The sequence below is a fragment of the Syngnathus leptorhynchus genome, chromosome 5, assembly GCF_054491065.1.
Source record: "Syngnathus leptorhynchus isolate UIUO chromosome 5, UIUO_Slep, whole genome shotgun sequence".
Lineage (NCBI taxonomy): Eukaryota > Metazoa > Chordata > Actinopteri > Syngnathiformes > Syngnathidae > Syngnathus > Syngnathus leptorhynchus.
Window position 1 is genome coordinate 16438184 of NC_141199.1, and position 23347 is coordinate 16461530.

General features: G+C 44.1%; 1 protein-coding gene across 1 annotated transcript in view; it reads right to left on the bottom strand.

Annotated features, from left to right (window-relative positions):
- Positions 1–336: 336 nt before the first annotated feature.
- The window catches only part of nr3c2 (nuclear receptor subfamily 3, group C, member 2), a 36371-nt gene continuing 13360 nt past the window's right edge, over positions 337–23347 (bottom strand). Inside the window, exons 3-9 of the mRNA XM_085912009.1 lie at positions 13450–13577; positions 8968–9084; positions 8293–8628; positions 7102–7246; positions 6570–6700; positions 4290–4447; positions 337–3542 (exon numbers count right to left, since the gene is read on the bottom strand). Coding sequence (XP_085768135.1) covers positions 3387–3542; positions 4290–4447; positions 6570–6700; positions 7102–7246; positions 8293–8628; positions 8968–9084; positions 13450–13577 — 1171 coding nt within the window. The 3' untranslated portion in view covers positions 337–3386. The remainder of the gene's footprint in view (positions 3543–4289; positions 4448–6569; positions 6701–7101; positions 7247–8292; positions 8629–8967; positions 9085–13449; positions 13578–23347) is intronic.

Consider the following 23347-nt stretch of genomic DNA (forward strand, 5'->3'; position numbering starts at 1 on the left):
TGCCCAGCAAAAAGTGCTCAATGAATGTCACGTGACCCCTCCCTAAAAAAAAAAAAAAAAAAAAAGAGCAATTCTACTGGTTTTTAAAATTGGGTATTATGATTTTTAAAAATTGGAAAAAATGCTGAGGCATATAGTTTTATTATGAAAAAGTATGTGTTTTTATTTCTAGATTTTTTACAAAAAAGAAAATATATATATATTTTTAAAAATCAGTAAATGGGTGAATCAAATCATGAGGATGTGGGGGGTCCACAGAAAATGTAACTCACCAAATAAATATGTTTGAAATATCTAATTAAATAAATAAACACAAGACCAACAAGGTGTGGTGACTTGTTGATTTTTATTGTGGTGCTGGTCACCAATCGCGCCTTGGATTAGGAAATCATCTCAACAGCAACAATTCGTAAAAACAAAAAAAAATGCTATCCATCACTTAACACATTTTGTTACAAAATAAGAAATATTTGTTTGTTGTTTTAATTACACGAACAATGATGAGAGAAAAAAAAAAAGTAACAAAAAATTGGAGGGAAAAAAGATTCTAGATGTCTTCTGTCTCACATTCAGGTCGTAAGTCTGTCACAATGCAAATCATACATTCATTTCTCCTTCCAACACAGAAAAGTGGGGGTTAAACATATCATTTTGTAAAAATCCTTTACACTCAACAGAACAAGAAGCATTTTTTGTCCTATGTACAATAGTGTTAAACTGTAAATTGAGTGCGATTTCAAAAAAGGCACAGGTTTCCCTTTTTTTCCTTCTTTCTTTTGTTTCTTAAATACAATGTAAACATCTTGCCGTCGTCATCTTCAAAACGCATGCATTTATTTATCAACATCTTACAAAAAAAAGAACTGCGTTTTTGTTGTCTTTTTTTTTTTTTACACAAAAGTACTTAAATATTATTTTCCACCAAAATATAATTCTCTCAAAAATACTTTCATTCATCCATATTTAGACGTTAGCGTGGGTTCCTTACAAAGGACAAACAAATAGGCGGGATTTGGGTTAGCTTGGGGATGCTCCCTTCCTTTTTTTTTTTTTTTTTTTTTAATACAGTGGAACCTTTTCTTTGGCTTTTTATTCTCAATTTGTTATTCAGATTTCAAACATTTACAGTTATAGTACCTAGCCATTCAAGCTAACGTCAACTTGTTTACAATTCATCGAGGTGGCTTGGTTTTGTGATGCGAGGCTACGATCCAATCTTGCTAGCATTTTTAAAACCGCAACTGTTTCTAATAATCCTAAAATGCCACAAGGTAACAGTTTGACTGTCTTCCTGTTTCCTCACATTGGATGACTTCAAAATTTGATTAGTTTCACATTTCACAATATTCCTAAATAGGGCATAGCTAATTCTGCCCTATCCTAGCAACAAGCAAGACCAACTTATTTATTTCCTACGAGGCCAAAAAAGCCAGATGAAATTTCGGCAGGATGTAGGTTCCACTGTATTCAAAACGACCGCCGTCAAGGAGGGATATCCCGATTCCGTAATAGGCGATATCGAAATTGCCCGAGGACAGCGCCCGCTAGCTGTTTCTCAACCATACCTCCTTTGTGCAAAAAAAATGAAGCAAATAGGATATGGCTAATCCAGCAACCAACACTCACATACAGTTTTCACACTGTCAAATTTAGGAAAGTAGTAGTTGGGGTGTGGATGGGGGCGGGGGTCGTGGGGGGGGTTGCGCTGTTCACGCTTCTCAGTAGCATCACGTTTTTGGGGAAATATACGTAAAGTCCACAAGTGTACAAAATCATACCATGAAGGGTAGCGCCCAACTTTACAATAGCTCTCGCTAGTTAGTAGCTGTACATTAAGCACTGCAGATTAAGTCTCCTTGTAAATCAACTGTACAGTGTGTTTTGCGTGCGTGTGTGTGTGTTCTCGCTATTCAATGAAAAGCATCAATGTCCAAATTTTGTGAGTTTTAACACCAAGTACAAATAAAAACAGTAGGGTTTTCTTTTGACAAGTTTTTTTGTGGGAGGAATCAAAAATAAAAATACAAAATTATGGATTCATTTGTTTGAATTAAATTGAAGGTGTTCATATTAGTACTAATATGTAATGTGCTTATAATTCTAAAAATCTAAATTGCATACAGTTGTTTTTGCTACAATTCTTTTGAAAAATTTGGTGGGGCTCACAAAATTGGGACATCATTATAGTTGGAGGGTGATTGTGTGCGTTTTGCATTGTTCATTTAAGGTCACTATACAAATCTTTCGCCCGGCATCGGTAACAAATGAAGCACCTTAATGTCAAATGAGCGCTTTGTTCGGGAAAAAAATAAAATAAAATAGACAACTCTTATAAAAATGCTTTATTAATTGTGGGAAGAGTCGGGTCACAAAGGGCTGGCTTTGCTTGTGAGTAAAAACAGACGGCAACCGGACTGCTGCTCTGGATAGAACACAAACGAGCGACTCCCATTACCTCCCAACCGGCCAATCCATTAGTGGCATTTTATAGTTTTTTTTTTTTTTTTAACAAACTGAATCACTCCAAATTCTCATCTTGATTGTACACCCTCCGTAGCGACTCAGTTTACCTTTTGCATATTTACTTTGCATTATTTCACTGCACATCTGAACTGCAAAAAAAAATGAACCCCAAACAGCATTCTCAAAATCTTCAACTTGATTCATGTGATTGGATATTTTTTCCCAAAACATTGATGTTTTCCCTTTCTCTCCCTCCTGCTTATTCAAACACATCAAAATTCATGAATCATTTTGGAATTTTATAACACCAATTGAATTGGAGAGTGAGCCCACGGTGAAGCATGTAAATATGTTATACTTGTACTGTAGCCCTTGGAATATATTCAACTAGACCTTTGGCCGTATAGTCAAGCGTGATTTTTTTTTTTTTTTTTTTTTGTATTTTCCTGCCCCGTTGTCCTGCTGTAGATGTGCTGCAAAGCAATTTCTATTAGCATAGTATATACTGTATATTGATTTACGGATGTGAAAGACTGCATAAGCCACACTTAATTTGAGTGATTATTATTATTTTTTTTTTTAGAGGGCGGGGGGGGGGGGGATTTTTAGTGCATCTGTGTCGTGTGATGTGTTAGTGTGAATGTAGCACTAGCACATCCCTAGGAAAGGTATGGCTTTATCTCCATTGAAAAGATAGTGTCTTTGGGGTTATGGGAGGGAGGGGGCAGCATGGCAGAGCGGGTAGATTCCCGACTCCGACCCGACAATTCCGGTCCTTTATTTTCTTCCAGCGCATTCCGGTGCAGCGCTACGGGTACTCGCTCGCTCGCGGCGCTTTCCCCACCTTGCCGTTGCTCCGAGTTCTCTCGGTCAAGCGTTTTTGAAGGGTTGAGTTTTTTTTGTAATTTTCTTGCCCCCCCTCGTCACTTCTTGTGGAAGTAGATGGTGTGGGTGAGGCCCGACTCCACCTTTGGTATCTGGTCGCTGATGATCTCCACCAGCATTTCGGGGAACGCCACTTTCAGGGCTTGCGATTCGCGGAAGGTGTAGAAGCAGAAGTCCAGCAAGTTGGCCACCAGCTGCCGAAAAAATGAAACAAAAAGGGGGGGGGGGGGGGGGGACGTATTAATTCCATACAGAGGAATTTCAGTCAATTCCAGCAGTGCATGGCTGCCTTTTTTTTTTTTTTATATTACATTTATGTATATATTTAATTGTTTTTTTTAGGCACAGATGATTCATCAAATTGAATGTTGCATTGTAACAAATTGCAATCCTCTAAAATGGCCATTTTTCATGTGAAAAAAAAAAATACTTCAAAATCCAAAACTGAGCTTTTATGCATAGTGCCCAAAACTGACTGTACTCTTGTTCATGCAGCAAAATGGACTTTGACCCATTTCCAGTTCGATTTACCTCACCACAAGGGGGCACTTTGGATTTCAGCATCTATGATCCATTAACCCCTTTTCATCCACTCATTAATGTTGGTGAATTTTGGCAAGCGTGGCGCATTACAATGACCACAAGCTCATTGTGATCCAGAAAACTGTCAGTTGGCATCGATCACCCTTCTGTTCTAGTCGGCCGAAATAACCGTAACCCCTCGAGGGGAGGGGGGGCGGATTGGGATGCAGTAATCCCTATTTGGAGCCTACTGCATCAGCCAACCGCTAAGTATGATCCAAATCCGCTCTGCTGCTATTCCAGAAAGAAAAAAAAAAAAAAAGTCAGATGATAATCAGTGGGCCAAAGTTGCCAGCTAACACCTCCCTGCATGCTGCCAAAGGAGGCGGCGAGAGGAGGGGGGGGGGGGGGATACTTACACCATGCATGGCGTCCAGTAGCTTGGTGAGCTGGAAGAAACGCTGCCAGGTCTGGCCGGAGTTGTTGGTGGCCTTGCCCACGGAGCGGCGGAGCTCCTTGATGTAATTAACTCTCATCTCCTCAAACACCGCCTGGCTCTTCAGACCCTCTTTGGGAACTGCGAAAAAGCCAGCAGACAACCGGGATGATTTGAAGTCTTTAATAGAATCGCAAATAGTATTTGGGAGGAAAAACAGTTTGCAACGGTTTGAAGAGAAACCAGTCTCGATGCAACGGCCGGCCCGTCGGCCACTTTCTGTCGGTTAGCATCGCGTCTGTTTCGAGAAATGTCCGAGGTCAATATCTCGCGCTTGCTTATTCGTACCATCGTTTTCGCCTCTTTCTGCATAAATGAGCAAATACCTCGAGGCACGGCACGGCGCACACCAAGAAGATCCAAAACCAGATTGGTGCAGGGAGCCTGCGAGTCGAGCAGGACTAATTTCATGGCTGACATGATGAGAATTTGCTAATACCCAAAAGATGTGTTTGGAGCTTTTGTTGTTTTTTTTCCTTTCTCTCTCTCTCTTCCTGCTGACCTACATATGCCCTGAATAGAAACTGACCTGGCATTTCGGAGCAGTACAGAGGATACCCCCCCCCCTCCCCCTCCAAACTGATCATATCGCCATAATTGTTTTCAGAGACTTTTTTTTTTTTTGCTGCAGGTAAAGCAGCCTGTTCAAAAAGCTTAAAACTTTATTTAAAAGTCACTCAGTTGTGACCCCCCCCCCCCTCCCAAGAAAAATTTGAAGATATCACGAGAATCCTTACAAAATGCTCCGAGTCCGAAATGTTGACTCATTTGCGATATCATATCTGTGCAGAGGTGAGGCGAAAGCGTTCGCCTCGCCGATATCCCAACGAGGGTCATCGGACACCGCGGGCTGGCTTGAAACCTAAGCCCAAGGTCAGAGAGCATTAGCAGCTCCTCTCTCGTCCTCTTTATCCCCTCGCGCTTCGGTCGCTTCCAGGCCAGAGGCGCTCGTCGTACGCCGACGAGCTCTGACAAGCACTACGTAAACACTCGCCTCCCTTTCGGCCAGCTCGCTCTCTGAATGGCTGCGACCGACGCAAAAGTCGCCTAGGAGATGGCGGGCTGGCTTGTGAAAATGACTCACCCCCCCCCCCAAATGCTACAGTCGCACTTTCAATTGAACCTTACCCTGACCACTTCATTCTTGAATATGACACGTCAAAGTCGATTCGGATCACACGGAAACTCACCTAAGCCTGACTCGAAAGCTCGCTCCGACTTGAATCCTATCAGGGTACCCTGCTCCATACCTAACTTTAAAGTCACATTCCAAAATAGTGCTGTGCATTGCGGATCTTTTGTGCAGCCTTCCTTTTCTAAATGACCAAGTCGAGAAAGAGGAAAAATTGCAGGTCTTGGCAGTGCGCGGTGGCAAAGGTCCAGGCAAGCAGCGAGCACCGGAGAGAAAGGCCACGGCAACAGAAGGCCCGGCGCTGACCCCCCTTTGACTCTCCTTTTGTCTTTGTTTTTCCCAAGATGGCTTCCCTTTTTTTGTCCTTAAATGTCCCCTCGGCTCAGATCGGAAGAGTAAATTGAACAGATTTTCTTTTTTCTTTCTTTTTTTTTTTAAATACACTCATCCTACTTCTTGGTCGAGTGAGATTCGCCATGGGCGACCGGGCCTTCTGCCATGCAGCCCCCACACTGTGGAACTCCCTCCCCGACCACCTTAGAGCACCCCAATCCACTGACTCTTTCAAAACCGGACTTAAAACTCACTTCTTTAATTTGGCATTTCTGTGATTCCTGTTTTTATATCCTGGTTGTCGTCCAGTTGTTTTATACTTGTCCTTGCTTTTTATTCTTGTTTTTACTTGCCATGTAGCACTTTGAGATTCCTCCGAATATAAAGTGCGTTATAAATATAATTTATTATTATTATTATTATTATTGGTCCAAACTCATTGGTGTTCTCTCAAAGTGCATTTTTGTCTGGAAAAATCGGTGTCATCGAACTTTTTCGGCGCATGCCGCCATCTCCATAAATATTTCCACTGATTGGCATCGGTCTTGGTGGTTGAAAGACATCTAGCCAGCCTGCAGACTTCTCCAACTTTGCCACCGCGCCGCTTAATCTCGTTCCACCACGGCCAGCATGTAAAATGCATGAAGAGCACATCCCCAGTTGGCTTTTTGAGTTATTTCGCAGTGTTTAATAGCCACCAAGGGCTGCTGAGGAATTGACTCTCTCTGTCTGTCTTACTTGTGCTAAGAAGCAGCAGGACCTTCATGGAGAGGAACTCGTCGTAGGTGAGCTGCAGCCGAACAAACTCCTGGCTCACTTGCCTCATGCCCAGACAAAGGCTGTACATGGCCGACTGTTGCATCCGGTCCCTGGAAATGGGCGAGGAAGGGACGGTCATGGGTTAGGAAATTCTCATCATAGGTGTCAAACTCGAGGCCCGGGGGCCGGATACGGCCCGTTACGTCATTTGATGTGGCCCGTGAAGACCAATTTTGCATTTGTGTCATTACTAAAAATTAAAAATGAGATATTGCTAGCAACTTTTTAATGACCATTTATCTTTTTAAACTATTTGAACCGTTTTTACTAGTCTATGATTTCAAAACTAGTGATTCATCAGTTTGTGTCATGTAGCCTATAGTGTAAATAATATAAAGCATTGACAATCATAATGGACCTCGGAGGGAAACTATGACTACAATGACAAAAATGAGCTCGACAACCCCCCCCCCCCCTGTATCCGCCAAAAATGAGCTTCCATATCACCTACTCGTTGAAGATGAGGTCCGGGGCGAAGTAGAGCAGCTGTCCGTTGGTGTGTTTATAGGAGCGCCAACCCAGACAAAAAGAGGACAGACACATCCACGAGTACTGGATCAACGTAATTTGGTCCTCGATGGGCAGGCCCCGAAAACCTATCGCCAAAAAAAAAACAAAAAAAACAGCATCAGTTCTGTTATCACCACTGCTCATTTATAATCGGCACGTCAGAGCGCATCTTCCGGTAACATGAAAAAAAAAAAATTAAAAATCCCGACGAGGATTCCAGTTATGATGCCGCGCGAGGGCCCTCCCGAAATAGAAGCAGGAATGGGAACGGTGCCAAACTCTCAATCAATGCCTGGCGAGGGAGCTCCGCTCCGCATGCGCCACATAACAACACAAAAAAAAAAAAGCCAAGTGAGGACAGACAAGCGACTTATCCGCCAAGCGCTGGGACTATTTGCGTCTGCGGGGATGTCGCCTTGTTCCTTTTCAAACGCGACGTTGGCATTCTGTAATACAATACGCCCGTGCCTCAACTTGAGAGCTCCATCGGCATACTTGTAACTCAAAACACTTGGAAAGCATTTTTTGAAATGAACGCAAATGCTAAATCTTTTTTCCTCCTTATCTTCGATTTGACCGGACTGGCTTGAATACGCCTCAGACTTTCAAGCTAATTGTTTGATATCACCCCACGGAACATCTTTATCTCATCTAACTGCACTTTAATGAGACACATCAGAGGCAACATCTGGCCAGAGCAGTGATGTAAATGCCTTCACTCTTATAAATCCCCGTTTCTATTTAATGCTCAAATAGGATTTCATTGGTAATCTTCTGGACGATTTGCTCAATGGTTTCCAGGGGGCCCGAAAGGAAAAAAAAAAAAAAGTGAGAGCCCCGTCAAACAACACGAGCCGAGCGAGCGAGGATGAATATCGTCTTCGTTAAAATATGGAATAGCATTCATTACGAGAGGCTTTTCATTAGCATTTTATCGGACTCGCATTTCGTAGAAAGTGGAAAGTTCAACTGATGGAGGGAATTGCTTGAGGCACAAGTATCCAAAGATGCCTTATGACTCCGAAAAAATAAAACTACTTACTCGAGTGTGTATCTGTATGCTCTAAATCCATTTTAAATGAAAAATAAAAAAAACACGCCAACCCCAAAATAGCCTCGAGGCCGCACCAACCTGGAAGTACTTTGGCCCACTTGACCAGGCGCACCATCTGCTTGCCGGCCAGGCAGTTGAGGCTGGACAGCAGGTGGTCGGTGGTGTCGGGCTGCGTGTTGTCGAATCCCGAGTACACTTCTTCGGGCTCGATGAGCTCAAGCACGCTGGAGATGGACGGCGGCAGGAAAGGTGTGACCACGCTGGCCCCTCGGGGCACCAGGGCGGTTTTGGTGGCGTTCAGCTCCTTCTCCGACGACAGGAAGTCCACGCCGGCCGCCGCCGCCTGGCTTTCCTTAGCTGCTTGCGAGTCATCGCCGATACTCTTTAACTTGCCCAACTTCTTGGATTTACGAGCTGTTGGGAGGAGTGCATTCTTAGTCATAGCGGAGTAGGAAAACTCAAAAGATGTCCGTCCCTGAGGCGAGAAAGTTTTTTTTTTTTTTTGTTGCAATGATCAAACCTGGAGAAAATTAGAGCAATTTTTCAGTCAGGTCTCATATTTTTTATTTTGACTGTCGATTTTTTTGTGCTCCATTTTTTTGGGGCCAAAAAGCAAGACATAAAGAGAAAATATAATGGGGCTCAACATTGAACCCTGCGGTGTGCCACAGGCAAGTGTAGAAGCGGGTGAGCGGTAGTTCCCGATGGTGACGCAAACATTTGCAAATCTCATTGCATCCGGCAACTCCTCACCTCCGAGGTTCATCCCGGCCTGGAGGCACTTGCGTACGCGGCACGCCGGGCAGTTTTTCCGTCGGATCTTGTCGATGATGCAGTCGTTCCTTCCGGCGCAAAGGTAGTTGTGCTGACCTATCGGAAGAAATTCCGAAATTGTCATTCGGGGCCAAAAAAGTGCTGTGCCCCACCTGAACCAGCAGAGGGCAGAATTTCAGCTGTTGTGACTGTACATGGCTGAATCTATGACCCAAACAATGATGACCTTAGTCGGTGATAAAAGTGTCATCGATAAAATGATTTGACGCAAAATCAAAAACACAATTTCTATAAAAACTCACGATGACGTAACCGTTGCCGTATCAATCACCGAGATATAAATCCCTTAGACTTTATTGCGGCCGTAAAACTTGCTATCACTCCTGCAAAATGAAAACAACAGAGTTAACCCACTCTAGTTGCTAGTCTCCATCTTCAAACGCACTCGGAAATAGGAAAAGCGGACGTCGCCACCTTCCAAAATAAAGCCAAAGCCTCCAAGGAGTGTCTGGTAGGAGAAGCAGGCCGGCGTAACCGTGATGCCTCACGTCTGGCCCTCAGCTACAACCAGTCCGCTCGTTTTTTCCTCTTCTATTTATCCATCCATCCATCCATCCCTCGCTCCTTCTTGAGACTCGGAGGGCCATACGCCTACACATGTATACACGCACACACACTTACGTAGTCCATGCCGCTCCACTTGACGATTTGACAAGAAGAAGAAAAAAAAAAAAAAACACAATCTTGTATTTTGCCTGCCCAACACACACACACACACACACACACATGTAGTTTTTAGTTTTTCACATGCACTGTTATGTACGTCCTGGCGTCTAGCGCATTTGGCCGTGTGTGCACATTAGCCAAAAGCCAAGGAGGCGAGCTGCAGGAGGAGAGGCAGCAGCTGTAGCCCCGCTTCACTATTTCTGGCAAAGTCACATGACCGTTACATAAGCTCATTTTTCCCGCTCTAAAAAGCTGTAAACTGCGACACAGGAAACACATAGCAGGCAGGAGCGGCCAGTGGGCCCAAGACAAAAACAAAAAAACACACACACACACACAGCATTGCAACTCTTGACCGTTGGGCTCGTTCCCCTGAGTCGGGTTAATGATTGTGAAGTTGTCACATGGGCAGAAGTCGGTATATGCGCATGTTACTATCAGACCAATGCAAGAATGGCTAAACTGTCACTTAGCATCAATTATGTAACAATTAGGTGGAACCAATTTTTTTTTTAGCTCAATGCCATTTGTGATATTTTGCGGAATCGCCAGTTAATCACCAAATTAAATTTTAGTAGTAGTATTTATTATTATTATCATTATTATTATTTAAAAAGAATATTTAACTAATATTTTTGGAGTATTTTGTTACCTTCAGTACAAGAAAGTCTTCAGTCTTTGATACTTTGTCAGGTATTTAACTTAAGAGAGAAAAATTGGCAAGCGATGGACTCTAACATAAATTAAAAAAAATGTAAAACCACATTTAGCAAAAAATACACTTGTAGTGGAAAAAGATGACTTGTAAAATGTAGAAATATTTTTTTCATTATTTGTAAATGGCTGTAATATTTATATATTTTTTGTGCTGAATTATTTCTCTATTTTCATATACCCAAAATGTATTGCCAATTATGTAATGTTGCTCTTAGTAATCACCCACTCTTGTGTATCGCTGCATCCTGTTACATCACTGTAAGGGAAACACACACTTCAAAAAAAATATAATAATAATACACCACGCGCACAGACTTTTTTTTGAAGTAAAGCCAAGCTGACATTTTATTTTTGAAGACACAGCAACGTTTGAAGCCTCGAGGAAACAAGGGGCTGCCCCCGACTCTATAGTACAAGAGACGCCATTCACCCCATGTGCTCAAATCATCGACAACCTGATGATGCATTTATCGATTTACATAAAAAGTGTCAATTGCACGAGGCGGATGACCAACCTCTTTGAAAAGAAATGACTTCAGTCATGAGTTGTCCTTTTCACTTTGAACACATGTGTTCAGGCCTTCCTCATAAAATCTAGCATGTTAGCTTAGCTTCTTTAATGTAAAAACTGTAGGGGGCGCCCTGGAGCTGAACCCATACATGCTTACTGTCTATTTTCCAAGCTGCATTGAACAGAGCCTGCTGCCTCTAACCCAAATACCTTCCAACAATGTGGGTCACACACACACACACACACACACACACACACACACACACACACACACACATACGCTTACAGTATCGTTACTCTTGCAACACACACTTGCCTGAACACGAATGTGTGCGAGCGTCTGGATCCTTCGCGATTACGACTTGTATGTTGCTAGACGTGTTGGCGAGGTGGCTGCGCTCCAGCTGTTGTTACATAACCACCACACACACACACACACACACACACACACACACACAACCTGAGCCATTCAGTTCTGTGAGAGGCCCCGTCCCGAGCTGGGAAAAAAGGAGCGATTGGACGCCCCGACAGCGCAAGCCAGCGTCCTCGCCTGACCTCTCTTTTTTTTTTGCCAGTGGGAGACGTAAGCGGACTGGCAAGCGCCGTCTTTTTAGCTGTTGCCATTAGTAAATCTTTGCGCTTCAATAAGAGTGACTGGCAAAAACAAGCCAGCCAGGCGGGCTAAAAGGGGAATATTATTAGCCACGCGCCAAGCCGCTGATGACATGTGAATAATGCGCTGGCGTCCCGACGCCGATGCGAAGCGCCGCATGGAGCTGTTTATTGGCCGCAGCTGTTCTTTATTAAAATAAAGAGAGAGAAAAACTCAACAGGAGAAGCGTTTGGCCGTTTCCGTAGTTCATTGACAACAACAATGTCACGCTGTGAAAGAAATGCCAGATGATGGGCAAAAGTTAAAATGGAAAGGCCTCTTTCAATTAGAAATGGAGAACGCCATGTTTGATTTGGTTTCTTGAGACTCTTCCGTACCTCCTCTATCGATAAACACGTTCAGCAAATTTCGTCTTAATTGGCGAGACGGGTAAGAAGGACTTTGACTTTCTTTTCCTGGCGCCTTTTCATGGAGTTGGCTCCAAAATGCCTGCCCCAACCCCAATGACCAATTTCCTGTTTAATTTCGGGCATGGGTCCTAGAGACTTTGATGGACATGACCACCAAATTTTGTGTGGATCGGTGAAACTGGTGATGGAAGCAAAAAAAAATTTCCTGCGTCCTTTTTTGTGTTATTCACCACAAAAATGCCTGCTTAAAAAAAAAATAATAATAAATTTAGGCCCCATTTTTATAGCTTCATTCTAAAATTGCTACTTCAAAACAAAATGGCCGACAACCGCAGAATTAGGCTTCTTTGGTAATGACCCGCATTTGCTGTTGAAGTTTCGAGGACTCATTATGGGGGGGAAAAAAAAAATTTGGTCCAGCTTTGGGAGTTTACCCTCCGCAGTTAGACCAGTGCAACCATTGAATGCTAATTACTTTTGCACTTATGAGCCGGCGAGTCGTCACACCCCCTCCGGGCAGGAAGTGGCGAAAGAAATCAAACCTCAGTTCAGAGTCTTCTCTGTTCCCCTTGTACACATGCCCGCTCTCTGCTGTTCATCTCCATTGGCCACTCAAATAGTGCAATAAAAAAGGGGTGGGCGGGGCGGGATGTCACGGTGCTGACGCATGGCTTCCCATCCCTCTCAATTCCCCCCGCCTCGTTATCTGTCTGACTTTTCCTTCGTCCTTCCTCAACGCTGCGTGGCTGTCCTCTGTTTCTCCTCGCTTGGCCGCATCGCTTCCTCTCTCTATACACTTTTGGGCTGGAGAGCGAGTTGCGATGGCCGGTAACCTTCGAGAAACAGCCATCCTTTTTTTGCCGTTGTTATTTTCGGACGGTTTCCCTGGCGACGGTGTGTAAACATCATCAGGCTTAAATGGGCATTTGATTTGGAAAGGGCGCAATTGCTCTTGTTGAAATTGTCAGGAAAACACCCAGAGGCGGCCCGATGGCCACAGCGCCTCTGCTTTTTATTCATCAAATGAAAAAAAATAACCACTTAAATGTTAAGAGAACAAATTTAACCTGACCGCGCCCTTTTTCACAGTGATTTTTTTTTTTTTTTTGGTGTAAGCAAAACTACAGCAAAGAAAAGCTTTCTAGGACAGTAACCACAACTCAAGGGATATTTAAAAAAAAAAAAAAACCTGAACAAGCTTCACGTAAGGAAATCAGTCTGGGTTTCATCGTTTTTCCTACCTAACCTTTTTTCTTTTAAAGAGAATTAGGTCCCAAAATGGTTCTTTCCAAACAAAAACTTTCTGTTCAATCCACACGTGACCTTGTGACCTTTCCATGCTTCCTTTCATGATAGACATGTACACTCAGCTACAAATTGATCTGTCATTTTTTTTTTTCTCATCTCCAAAGACCCACCAAAAAATGAAAACAGCCACTGCCATATACCGGACCAAGACGCAACCGTTTTTTTTAGCATCCTACCTTCCACGGCTCTTTTGAAGAAGACTTTGCAGCTGCCGCACGTCACCACGCCGTAATGGCAGCCCGACGCTTCGTCCCCGCACACTAGGCACACCTTGGCTGTCGAGGAAGGTTGCCTGAGCGGCGAGCTGCAAGGACATAACACACATATATCAGATGAGTCACCAGCATGTTAAAAATCCCCCAAATCAACACCGGCCGCAACCCGACCGAGCAGTTTGCGGCGAGCCTGCTAGTTCCTCTTCGCCACCGCTACCCAACCAGGCAACTTCTAGTTTTTTCATTGTGCGTTTTGCACTCCAAAAAATCGAATTTTCCTGGATGGCTGGATCTTCAAGCATTTCGCCCAGTGCCTTTTAAATGGGATACTGGAATAACCCGCACGAACGTTACGTGCAGATGGGTACACACGGATGAGAACACCTTGTATCAAAACATCCAAAGTGGCCTTAGCTTCCCTCTTCTTTGCTGTACTAATTGGCCCTCTAGCATCTAAATCAATGAGATGCAAGGTGATTGTCTGGTTAACATTCTCCTTCCATCCTTCATCAAGGCAGCTGCCAACCTCTCTCTCCTCTCTCTCTCTCTCTCTCTCTCTCTCTCGCTCGCCTCCAAGCCGGGAAGGGCTCCGGCGTCGGCGACGCACTCGCTTGCAATCAGGAGCGCTGATCTAATTCCCTCTCGTCCATCTACACACACATTCAATTTGTTAGGACGCTTAGAGGAGTCTCTGGTGACGTGTTTGTCTGACTCCCTGGCACGGGGCCGTGTCATTCCCCCCATAATGTGTGTGTGCAAATCCAATCCGTGTCCAGCCATGTTTTTTCCAGCATGTTAATCGACAGAACACACATGCAAGGATACGCCGGCCGGGCCTTATCACACAGTCGCGGGCGTTGACATCACAATCAATCGCTCTGCACTGTGACGAAAGGCAAACACACGACACGTGCGTCCAGTCCCGTCCCGACTCGTATAAAGAGCCAGCCGGCCGGTCTGCCTGCCCGTCCAGCAGCAAGGTGACTTTCCCTCCCTCCCCCCCCCCCAGAGGAGTATATAGGTCAGTCACCGCTCGCTTACAAAAGCAGAGCTGACAGAACAGGCTGCGGTGATTGTGCACAAACAAACCAAAAAAATAAAAAAAGCTAACTAAACACCAGCCGCTACCTGACTAAGCAGCTGGTGTGAATGTTGCTCGACTCGAAATCGATCCAAAAGATACAAACAAGCAAGATAAGGATTGGTTGTTTGAGTAGATGTCATTTTCAGTCGACGGAATAATCGGTGGTATCGTTTACTGCTGAAAATGGAGACAAGTTGGCGCAAAAAAAAAAAAAAAAAAATAATCCACATTTCACACAGCATTTGTTTTCTTCTGCTGCACGTCTCGCACATGCTCGAAAGGGCCCGGGTTCGAATCCTGGAAAATTTCCTTTTCATCACGTCGTGCGACCATGCCACCCTAACTGGGATCTTTCCACCCAGACTCTCGTCTTGTCTCTATTTCCAACAACGTGTTTCACTCAATGGGACCAACTGCACGGATCAAAAGGTCTCATTCTTCGCTCCGCCGCTTGCTTTTTTTTTTTTTTTTCTCCTTTCCCTCTTGTTTTCCTTTTATTTTCTTCCTTCCCCGCAGAAAGCCCAGGGCGGCCGCTTCATTGTTTTCTGCGTCCTTTCATCTCTTAAAGATAACACACAAAGAGAGCTAACTGGTGTTGCTGATGTTTATTTCCCCCGACCGGCGCGGGTACACAAGGCCCCCGGTTCTTCTCAGACAGGCGAGGAGGGGGCTGCTTACACGAAGGATAAGAATAGAGACTAAGGCCCTCTGTAACACACGACGACGATGTTTGGGCCGAGACTTATCCTCTAGCAGCTTTTCCTCAAGTAATCTGGGAGAAAAAAAAAAAAAAAAAGGCCTTGCAGCAGGGAAGTCCCAAAAGTGATTCATCACAGCTTCCACTCAAAGCCACTCCATCATGGACGTTACAGTAATTTACAGACTGGCAACATGGCTGCAGAAGCTGCCTTGCGGATGCTAGTGGCTTCTTTTTTTTTTATGTCATTGCGGACTTGCCTGTTCTACACTGTCCGATATAAATAATAATAGAAGCTGCCTGGACGGGTAGCGGTGGTGGCTAACGCTAGTACTGAAATCGGGTGTACAGGTCAAGCTTCGTAATTGGATGGACGCGAAAGGAAAATGTTTAGTTGGAAGAAGTCTTTTTGGGAGCCATTTCCATAAAAATACACAAATAAATAAATACATACATAAATTAAATAATAAATACATAAATAAATAACCCTTGTCACCAGTTTCATCCATCAGTCTGAAATTTGATCTATCAAAAAAAAAAAAGACTAAAAAAATCAGAGGGCCCCATGAGAGAAATTGAGCAGGAAGGCGGCCATTTTGGAAATGAAATCCACTTTACTTGTAAATTAATACAAATATTAATAAGAAATTAGAATTGAGAAATTGGCTTTTATGTAGCCTCTCTGCAAACGGCTGGCGTACGTGCGCAACGAATTCACTGTTGTTCTGCACGACTTCTTCTGTACATTAGTGTGTGTGAGTGCGCTTGTGTGTGTGTTTGTGCACTTTAGCTGTTTGTTTACAGATGCGGCGGACTCGCTAATGTGCTTATATGGGTCAGCGGGGTTCATCGGAACCACGTGAGCTCGGCCGACCTCCGCCGCCACCTCACGGCTCATTATTGGGCCCTAACAATGTTATCTCGCTGCCGCCGTCGCCGTGACTTTGACTTGCGGCGCATCTGTTTGCTGAGATTAGTCCGGCTCGTCCTTGCTCGGCCTTTTTTAGCGCTTTCATTCGTCATTCGGACATTGGGAATAGTACGACACATACGATTGGAAGCAAGGACGATAAAGGGATAGATAAATAAACAGATAGATAAATAAACAGATAGCTAGCTAGCCAGCCAGCTAGCTAGCTAGCTAACTACAGAGAGAGAGAGAGAGACTTGACTATATTTCCGCATGAAATATGCAGACTTTGAAATATCAGATGTGTCAACTGTACATGCTTAGTCACTCATCCTTGACTTTACACACCCAAGCACACCTCAAAATCTATTTATACCGCCCTCGACTTTGCATATTGGCAAAGTGAACATAGCAAAACTAAAGGGGGGGAGGGGGGAGTGACGGAGAGGAAGGGAGGGAGGGAGGGAGGGAGGGAGGGAGGGAGCGAGAGAGCGAGGGAGCGAGCTTACATAAGACCGTCTAAACATTCAGGTTGACCCCCATTCGGCAGAGGAGAACTGAGACAGAGAGAGAGAGAGAGAGAGAGAGAGAGAGAGAGAGAGGGCACAGGAGGAGAGCCTTGGGGGATTGGGTTACCTGCGCCAAGGTGACCCTGGCATCGCGCTGGCCCGCCAGCCCGTCCGACTGGCACCCGGTTCGACCGAAAGGCGAGACTTCCCCTTTGTGACTTTGCTACTTCATTGCGCTTTCAAGGTGGATGCCAACTTTACTCATTTGCATATTTTCTTTCGATATGGACCTCGGAATTATTTTGATGGCATGCTATGTCTCCTGATTTTGGTGGGATGTGACACGTAATGTCATTATTGCAAGCTACCAGCCTCCCCGCCACGTTTATGCACGCAAACTTCAAGTGACCTTTCCCCAAAACACAAAATCATGATTATCACTCTCATGAACAAAGACAAGACTGTTTGGAGTGTAAACAAAAGCAATCACACACTCACGCACAGTCGGAGCCTCCCCTGGTTCAGGCCGCGGGCAGCGAGACGCTCAAGAGCCACGACAAACTAAAAGTGACCATTATTTTACATTTAAAATCTGTCTCGAACTTAAGTGCCAACTCCACGCATGCTTTTCAGGCCAGAGGGGGCGCCAGAGGGCATCAGAAGCCATTTTTAATGTCTTCCGCATTTGGTGTTCCCTCCAAAAAATAAACTGAACTCATTACTTGATTTTAAAAGTAACTTAGTTGTATCGTATTAGTTACTTTGGCATATTGTAGTCCAATGCCTTTTTTCTACTTCCTCAGTAACCCAGGCAAAAGGAAATAATTACTGAAAAAGATGAATTACGCTCTATTAAAACAATCGCGCTATTCATCCGCGCAATTCTTTCGCCGCCTCATTGAGCCATCCCCAATGGCACAGATTATTTTCATTTTTTGAAATATCTTTAGCAAGCGCCAAGGGGTCGGTGCTTCACGTGCGCCTCACGTGCGCTCATCTGCTATTGATCCCTGGCCACGGCTGTTTTTAGCTGCCCGTTTAAAACGGAAGCAAACAGCCGCACGGAGGGTGGCGCGGTCTCCTCGGAAACAATGGAAACTGGCAAAATGATTAACACGTGTTGGAATGTCCACGATAAGAAGACAAAGATCCCTGCTTGTCGGCCAAAATCTCCTAAAATAGGCACGTAGCATAAACACCTCGCTTCAAAGCTGCACTGGGTCGGCGTGGATCAACTTCAGACTTTGATTTTCAAGCCAGCCGCACACCTCGCTTACCGAGAAGGAACCGGACGATTGCAAACAAATTACAGTCGGCCCCCGAGCCGCTCTTGCATTTTTGAGTGTTAGCGTTAGCATGCCACAAATTCTGATTGCAACGCCATTCAAATCTCACAGGCGGTCGGCAAGTGGTGAAAACTAGCCGGTGTGCGTCCGGCTTTAATGCTTACGTCGCTTTCTCCCGCACGGCGCATGACTGATTGGGTCCGGGCAACAGGTGACCTCCGAGAGCTTAGAGGTCCCCGGCGGGACAAATCCCTGGAGAGGAAGATTATGTTGAAAGGGATCAGCCTTGACCTGAGCCACCTCGACACCGCGCATGCACGCGCACACAAAAGCACACTCCTCGTGCACTGCTCTCCAAATTGAGCATTAGAATGCAAAGGTTTGCCCTGTAACAACTAAATGCATTTTTTTCCCCCACAATTCAAAACAGTTTCCAGGTCATAATTAAGTCCGTGACATTCATTTGCTCAAATAAAATAAAGAATGACAGTATGACTTTACACAACCTATTTATTGTGTTGTTGAAATTAGCTTGTTTTGAGCTACCTTGTGTTTACCTATCTTTTTGAAATGAAAGGGCTTTTAGAAGGACTAGCACCACAGAAAATGGACTGATGTGATAACAACCACTTCAGGGCGTGCTTTTCTTTTATTGCTAAAAGTCAGCTGGAATAGGCACAAGCTCACCAGCGACCCTAACAAAATCAGGCGGTACTGAAAATGGATGGTTGGATGATAGCTATCGAAAAGCAAGTGGGCAAAGTCAAAGTGAACATGCCAAAAAGCATCCCTTTCAAACGGCGGGCGACCTTTCCATCTCACATGTGACAAGGAGGAAAAAAAGGCCTGACGCCAAATGTGGGTTAACGTCGGCTGACACATGTTACCAGCGAGCCTGTGCAGTCACTGTCACATGTCATCATTCTCTACCGCCACCGGTCATTTAGCATCCCGACGTGGTTTGAGCAGACCTTAGACGTGGTGGCTTTGGACCGACTAAATGACGGCTAAATTTAGCCACGTTGGGGGTGTTTATTGTTTGTCCACTTAACAGCCGAGCGGCCGGCTGAAGTCGGACGGCTGCAAAAACCTCCAAGACTAAAAAGAAGTGGGCTGTGAGCAGCTGGCTCCCGTCCAGGCGGTTAGCACCGCCATTGCACATTCTGCACGTCGGCTCGAGAAATGCTCGCTCGTCAGCGCCTGGGAAGTAACTGACGGCACGCAGTCAGCAAAGAAATATTCGTGGAGACAGAGATGGACGGGATTGACTTGCATCGTTTTAGCCGTGCGTCCATGTGACTTTGTGTGACGGCCATTTTGATTCATCAGCAGATTGTGTCATGCTGTTTATCCCACTCACAAACAAAATCACTAAAGGTTGTAGGGATGCCTGATTTCTGTCCATTTAGTTTGTCAATACTAACGCTAAGCTAACGCTAACTGAGTCACACTTTACAGCCACATTTTGATCAAATTCAAAAATGGAATGATGACATTTTGATACGGAGAGAGTATGAAACGGAATGACAGGATTTCAGGAAGTAGACATCACTTTAATAAAAGGTCAACATTACGCTAAGATTATGACCTGGTAGGCTAGCACAACATACGCTAGGAAAAGAAAGTTGTAGGGTAAAAAACACGCACACACGCTGGGACACACGGGAGTGGTGTGGTTAAGCTAAAAGTGTCTGTGCAGTGACCTTTTTCAAATTCAGTTTGTTCACCTCCGAAGGATTACGGGCCCAGATGGCCGACGGATGAACAATGCAGCACCTGCTGAGGGACATAACGCTATTAGCTTTGACTGAAAAAATACCGCAAAAAGCAAAAACCGCTGTCCGCGCATATGGACAGAATGTCCTCACGAGAGTTTACTTGGAAATGGTACAAAAGGATGAGCACTAATTGCATTCAGAACCTTTTACCGCAATATGAGCGGCACCGGGCTAACCAAAGGCTAAATAAAAGCTAGGATTTGCCACAAAAAAAAAACCACCATAATTTTTAGCACCATAGTTATTTTCATAGCATTCAGAAGTTGTATTTCTACATTTAGCCAGTTAGTTACGTTTCGCCAGAAATGAGGAAAAACGCCTGTTAAATACAAACAACCAAATATTTCTACAAAAACGAACCCATCCAAAACGACAAAGTTTCAAACACCAAATTAGCTCAAAGTATCCGTGACAAGTCAGCAAATGAGAATGTAAAGTCGGCTAGCTTTTAATTGGCTGATCGTTAGCTGCTCTGCATGTTCAGTGACGGAATCACATGTGACCATCAGAATGTGCTTGGATTTATTCTTTTTTTTTTTAATCATTTGTGCAATCAAGTACACAAGCAGCTTTGTTTATTTTCCTCTAAGACTAACAAACCACTTGCGGAAAGAATTGCAATTCATTCGGCCTAGCAGTGCTAGGCTATATGCTATTAGCTAACAATTTATTATTTTATTTATTTATGTCCGAAACATTAATGATTAGTTGACTACAAGCTTTAAACGCCGACGTAAAGTCGACTCGACGATGAGTCAATGACTCGCTCTTCAAAGCAAATACGTAGAAAGCCAACACGGGTCATGTCGGGGTGACCTTGACTCAGGTGAAAGCTGCCTCACACTTTTGTGATGTATATTTAATAAGGCGCGGCATTTGCAGTGGTGCATGTGGATGCCCTTTTCCACAGTCTCCCTGCAGGTCTGCAGGGGATTTCGGGATTGAAGGACATGTCGGGCAAGACTGAAAAAGTTCCATTTGAAATAACATTACATTGCATTGGGCGGACGCTGCAATTCCAAAGTGAACGAAGACTTAGCATTTGTGCTAACATAGCATGTAAGGCTATTCGCATACGTTTGGATGGAAGGCGAGCGTGTTGGAAATGCAACCTTACGCGCTCGCTGTCATCTGACCCGAGCGTCCTTGGCCTCTCGCCCGAAGCTGCACCAGTCATGTGTTAAGCTCGTGTTTCGCCAGCACAGACGTGCATGTATGAACTTCTCTCCACAAACTTGTCATTTATTCCTCCGGCCCCGCCCCTTTTAATTAATCATCAAATCTGGCTTTGGCACAAAGACGCCGTTCAAACGCAGTTATCGCCCAAGCTAACACTCCTCTGGCTGGGAATTTCGCCACGTTTCCACGGAAGAGAAAAACTGTTGAGTCATTCACTGCTTCTTTGCAACTTTGCTCTTTTGCATTTTTACTTCTTGATGTGAGACGTGTGAAAATGTTTATGTTTGAATTTGCACAAAAACTGCAATGCCGAAACCACAAAGTTTGGCCCTAAACTGCAAAATCTGTCTTTAAAGTCACAAAAAAAAAAAAAGGACCAAGATCAAGTGGGCGTGCTAACCTCATCATATGAGCGTGTACATTTTCTGTATTTCCTTTCATTGCATTTGCTATTTTTAAAACAAAGTCATTCCACTGTCACAAGGGTCTCATAGTGAGCGTAATAGGATTACGGCGCTATGCATAAACAACTGTGAGACGCAAAAAAAAATTAGGTTAAGTAAGAAGAGAAGAACCATCAAGACATGCAAATACATTTTGGAAGATACGTGCGCCGCCGTTTGCACACTGAATCCCACGCAAATGAATAACAAGTCTTACTCTGTGAGCGGCAAAATGGCTATTGGCTCTTCATTGTGTATTAATGTCCAGATGGTTGGCCGTAATCTGCCCGACTTCCTGTTTACAGACAGGTAGGGTTATAAAGTGTCTAAATATAACGAGGGCTTTATTGAAAAGGCTGCAGACGCTGATAAACTGAGGCTAACAAGGATGGCTGGAACCAATGCTAGCTTTATTTGCTGATTTATCACTGATTCATTTTTATGACTTGGTCAGTTCAAACGTTTCAATGCCAAGAGAATTATAAGACTGATTTATCATAATTGTAATCTTACTTCCATCGATAATGAATTTGTTTAGGTCTTAGGAGATACTTTCAAGTTAGCAAAAAAGCTAACCACCATGTTGGCTAATCGGTTAGTTAGCATGGTTTGAAAATAGCATACGTAATGTTTCTCAGAAGCAAACAGTGCATGCGGGGAATTAGAATATGTACAGTATATTATTCATACAGGGGGATGTTCCAGGTCTCAAAAGCTAAATTGGGCCAAAATATTTGGGAAAACACGCTTTGAAGTCGCACAAAACCTAAAGTAGTGTTTCAGAAAAACACAAAACAAAAGCTTATGTTTCAAAACCAGGCAAATATGCTTCCAGAGCTACATAAAACCTTTTATTTTTTTTATTAGTACTTGGCAATTTTTCCTTACTATTCACATTTGCCAGAGTTATGCTAGCCAGGGATAAATAACACTGTGGCGTGTCAAATTTAGAAGACATTATTTTCATTTTACAGAGACTTTAATAACACTTATTTGCTGAACTATAAGTATCACTCATCTAATACTTTGAATCTCTGGATCTTGTCAAATGGCGCAGTAAGTAGCTCCCACAACTACTACACTGTATGCAGTCCCATTATGAAAATCAGACTTGCACTGTGAGTGCAGCTGCACAGGCAGCGTTTTCTAGGTCAAGCGCGTACACATCGCCAGTCGTGCATATTTCCAAGCAGCAGAGTGCAATTTGCCAAGAGAACCTGCTTGCCTCCAATATTCCTTCAAACTTTTTGTCAGGTTAGCAATGAGGGGGGGGGGTCGGAGGCTGTCGATAGAAACGTCTCACGGGGATCGACATGCTACGTCGGTCCCGCGCTCTCCATGTCACTCCATTTTAGCATCACGGAGATTATGTCAGCGCCAAACCGCCCGCCCCCGCTCCCCTTTTCCCTTCTACCCCACCTCTGAAAGTCTTCGAACATCCTTTTGGATTCTGAGGCTTACATGTCATTCCGGTGCTATCGCTGCCTTTCACATTAAGCGCCTTAAACGCGGTGTCAATGCATAAATGTGGGCCAATGAGTGGGCCCCCGCTCAATCCAATTAGCCGTAATGAAGGCGGGGGATCTCTGAAGCGACACTTTCTAATCGTTTTCCGCCACATGACTCTTAGAAAAATACTCCGTCTTTAAATAGCGGCTTTTTAGTCAAGCATTGGACCGTTGCCATTACAGTCAAACCCCGCATGTAGTTACAACTTCACTCATTCACAGTTTTTTTTATTTCCTGGACCGAGTAATGGCGCTTTTGGAAACAAGATGGCGACGAAGTGGTCCTAATAGGAAACTAGTCATTGTGTCAAGAATATTTTACTCAAATAATACAGCTTTGTATGTTGCCAAGGAGATAAGTTAAGGCTGGATGCTTAAAAAAAAAAAACTTCCAAAGATTTACATAGACAGCAATGTTAACCCAATTTGCTTTGTCGATCGCCAAGCTACGCTAATACAAAAACA